This window comes from Quercus robur, chromosome 9, assembly GCF_932294415.1.
Source record: "Quercus robur chromosome 9, dhQueRobu3.1, whole genome shotgun sequence".
Taxonomy (NCBI): domain Eukaryota; kingdom Viridiplantae; phylum Streptophyta; class Magnoliopsida; order Fagales; family Fagaceae; genus Quercus; species Quercus robur.
This window is the reverse complement of record NC_065542.1, coordinates 48,087,186-48,091,704: the sequence shown is the minus strand read 5'-3', so window position 1 is coordinate 48,091,704 and position 4,519 is coordinate 48,087,186. Positions and strand designations below refer to the sequence as shown.

General features: G+C 35.0%; 1 protein-coding gene across 1 annotated transcript; it reads right to left on the bottom strand.

Moving 5' to 3' along the window:
* Nucleotides 1-964: 964 nt before the first annotated feature.
* On the bottom strand, nucleotides 965-4,203 carry LOC126698792 (F-box/LRR-repeat protein 12). The gene is made up of 2 exons (XM_050396247.1): nucleotides 3,958-4,203; nucleotides 965-2,550 (listed from the first exon to the last, which is right to left on the bottom strand). Exon 2 carries the CDS (start codon nucleotides 2,331-2,333, stop codon nucleotides 1,158-1,160), a length of 1,176 nt encoding a protein of 391 aa, XP_050252204.1. The 5' UTR covers nucleotides 2,334-2,550; nucleotides 3,958-4,203; the 3' UTR covers nucleotides 965-1,157.
* Nucleotides 4,204-4,519: the final 316 nt, after the last annotated feature.

Sequence of the window (4,519 nt, the reverse complement as noted above, 5' to 3'; positions counted from 1 at the left end):
ATGTGGATCAATCGAGTCTTGGTTCTTTCTTGGCCTGGACTTGAAACAGATTTGGATAAGGATAACAAGAGAGGACAGTTTAGTAAATTTATCTATAATATGATTGATGGCAAGTTTATATCCCAAAGTGTAAATACGCTATAATTTTGGGTGCATTTATTAAACTAGCAAATCAAAAAATGTTTTATTAATTCATAGTCTTTTAATTTTTTTTGAAGGCATAGTTTTTTAATTTTTAATTTACGCTTTCTTAACCAAAAAGATAGTAACAGATTCGTAAGAAATATACATATGGATTATTTTGTTTAAGTAGCCAATTCTTGGAAACCCACCTATCAAATAACTTTTTTTTGAGAATGCACCTATCAAATAACTTTACTCTTAAGAATTGCTTAGTCGCAAAGCAAAATCACATATGCCATTCTATCATTAGTATTCTACCCAAAAATATATATCACATATGCTACGTATGTGTTTGGAGACTTTTTAAATTTCAACTTTGGTGGTGGTAATTGATAAGAAACTGTTGAAAAAAATAAGAAGTTATTAGTACTTTCTTCTAAAAAAAAAAAAAAAAAAAAAAAATTTATTTGTACTATTTTAAATTTCGAATTCAAAAAAAAAAAAAAAACAAAAAAAACAAAATCATGTTTATTACCACCTTTATTAAAATAGAGCCAATTTACCAATTTGTTCCTACCAACTGATTTTGCAAAAATTAAAATAAAATCCAAACTATTAGACATAATAGAGTTAACTTGGACAGAACATGAGAAACAGGTCTTAAATATTCCAAAATGAAATCTGTACAGGACCCAACCCAAAATCAACTGCTTAAATTCAACAATGATAACTTAATAGTAAAATAAATATAAAATCCAAACTACTAATTCTCTTTTATTCTCTATCCCTTCCTCACATTTAACAATGATAACTTAGAAGAATCAGCTTCAGCAGGCATCCATACTATAAAGCCTGTGCATTTTATTGATGAAAATATATAGGAGACAATATACAAGGTATCATCCAAACACCTTAAAAAACATAAGTAGCTTTTGTTCACCTGTACAGACCACAAATCTTTAAACAGAATTCAACCCTTGTTTGTCATGTAAAGTTTGACAGTACAATGATGTTTTCAATTTCACCCATTACTACTATCTAAATGCCAATTTAGGACCAATGCATATGATTTCTTCTCCCTTTATAGTGACATTACTTCTATAACATTTGAATAACTCTATTGCAGTGGTAGTGATCCGACGACACCCATGTATGTACAAGACAGAGAGCCGGCTACACCCATCTTTAAGAGCCAGCAAACCATCATCACATAGATTACGACACCGGTTGACATGAAGTTTCTCCAAATTATGGCAGTTGAGTGCAATTGCCTCCCACCCAGTTATTGTCACCCCATGGCACAATGCTAAGTTCCACTCTTGAAGTAAAGGACACCCCTTTGAAATTGCCATAATAGACTCATCGCCAACAGCTCTGCACATGCGAAGATTAAGGAATTTGAGACTTGTGGCAAAACCTGTTCCAATTGGTGCCAAATCACCTCCTTTAATCCTACAGCTTACACCAGAAATATTCAAATACTCTAGCCCACGTCCACTGACAATCCCCATTATACCCTCCGGTTCAAGGTTACAACAATCTGCTTCTATATAAGCTAAGGTTGATGAACACCCTTTGAAGCCAATACCACTTACTTCCCAAGAAGAAGAAATCCTAACCACCTGAAGCTGACGGCATCCTTGAGTAACAGCCTTTAGTCCATGGTCAGAAATATATGCACAGTATGATAGATTCACATCCTTTAAAGCTGAGCAAGCATTAGCCAAACTTTCTAACCCAGTATCAGTGATATTGCATCGGTAAAGGCTAATAACTGTAAGCAAAGGACAGAAAGTACCAACGAGAAACAGTCCACGATCGGTGATTCCAAGACAACAATCCAGAAAAAGAGTACGCAAATTTGAACCACAGTGTTCCAACTGTCTCAAGTCTAAATCAAGCAGTTGTGTGCAACCAGAGAGGGACAAAGACTGTAAATATTGAAAACGGGCGAACAGCCTGTCTAGATGGAATGAGTTAATAGGAACGGTTTGGGATAACGAGGAGCGGATGAGTTGGGTGAAATTGGTGAATGAACACTGGAATTGCAAGGACCGGCGACTTAAATTTTGTATATTGAGCCAGCGACGGCATGTTAAACCAAACGATTCACGATCACAGCTACAATCAAGCCATTGGAAAATTAAAAAGAGGCAATCGTCAGGCAGATTAAGGATGAAGGTAATACTATCTCTAGAAGGGCCTTCCATTTCAAGTTGTTAACCCTCTTAGCACTCTTCAGGTGTCTATAGAGCTTCAACCTTTATGCTGAACTTTTCATAAGCTGAGATAGATGAGCAGGGCAAGTTGAAGATAAGAAGAGCAGGTGCATCTCATATACATGGCCTATATGAACTCCACTTTTACGGCTGAGGAGTTTACTTTGAATAGTAATGAGCCCACAGGGAAACAGTTTACCTTGTCAACCTGAGTAAATCAACTGAGATCAAATGATATGGAGAACACAAATCCTTAATTTATGTATTTTCAGTTAGAAGATGTAAAATTTAGAGGGTATCCACAGGACCCACAACTGCAAAGTATAGAGAAGGGATAAAATAATTTTCTACATGACAACAAATCTCAGGGAACCACAATCTACAACATAATACTTATCGCTTGAAAAAAAAAAGAATATAAATTGAAAATCATAAGGCATTGAAAGGTTTGAATGCTGGCCTACTTAACTATGCAATTTAATATTTGTCAACATTTAAAAGGAACCTTTCTTGCTTTGTTGCTTTTGAGAAATTTTATAACTGCTTGATGCAGTAACCATGGCATGATTAGAAAAGAACTACTGCCATTGGATTTCCAAAACTATCAATGAGATTGGGCTCAAATGGCATTTCCTTCCATCATAAGAATGGAGTAAAGGTTTGAGTCCTGGGTTCAAGTATGAAATTAACTTATCATAAAAACAATTGCAATTCAAAAACTAAGGCTTTGGGCCTTGTGATAATCAAGAGCCTCATGCAAGCTAAGAAGTCTATGGTTAAACATACATGGTACTAGTTGTTTGGACATTTCAGTTATTAAGTCTTGCACAATAAAAGTTTCACTTTCTGCACACTTATGAGTGATTCGAATTTAAGCCAGACCTGATAATCCACTTCTTTAAATCCTAAAATCCATTCTTATCAAACAAAATCCTTTCCCCTATCAAAAAATCATAGCCGTCAAGCTACAAAATCCACAATCCATTACAGTTCATAACGTCTGAAAATCACCTTCTCTTTCCCGTATCAGACCTATAACCCTTCTATTACAAACATCCAAGTCTTAATAACCCATGGTACTTCTCTACCCATCTAGGCACCAATTAAGCAAAAAATACCTCAGTCTATAACCTTAAAACCTTTACTTCACTTCCACATGACAAAACAGCCATTAGCTCAGTTGTATAGGTAGTTATCCCCAAGACAAAGACAACAACTTCAGCTGATATTTGATGAAATTTACAACTAAAATCTTTTCCTGGACAGTATTACTAATAGCATCTTTCTCCATCCTACTAAAATCCTCATTCCAAACAAAACAACCAGTCATCATGGAAGATATTGACAGGTTCCTCATTAATAATAATATTATTTGCAAAGGAATTCACTTTAATAATTGTCCACCCAAAATCAATCACAGTAAGGATTCAATATCAAATGGGTTCTCAAAAAAAAAAAAAATCATAGATACCTTAAAGTCGTCAAAAAAATGGATGAACTTCAAAAATTCATAAGACGGGACCAACAAAATACAGAAAACAAGGAGAAGATAAGATTACTTCCGAGCGATCATGAAATAAACAAGAAAGATTCTAGTTGTTTGTTGTTGGTTTACCTGGGTGTAAGAGAACTTAGAAGTCTTAACTTGGGAGATGCTGAGGTGAGGATCAGAGCAAGTTTGTTAATCCCATATGATAAGAATAAAGATAACCAATGGATAGTTTGTACTAGATAAGGCGTTGCGGGAAATTCTTTTCCTGTGTTGGCAGATATTATTATTTTGCAATGCAAAGCCGTGTATATGTAATTTTCTACGCCCACTTTTGGTGTTATCCATTACCAATAGGACACTGGCCACTCGAAAGCTTAATTGGTTGAGTAATGCAAACGATCCACTTTTGGTGTTATCCATTACCACTTTGGTATTATCCATTAGTGTTATCCATTACCACTTTTGGTGTTATCCATTACCAAAAGGATAGCCTCTAAACACGCGGGCACGGCGCTCTTATATTTTTTTCTTCCTTCTAATTTTTTTTAAAGGTTTTAATAATTTTCATTAGGGATAATTACACTAAATTTACCTGTGGTTTGGGCGAAAATCACTTTGCCTATCCGTTATTTGAAAAGTATCATTTAACCCACCTGTGGTATGTTTCCATCAATCTCCGTAACCC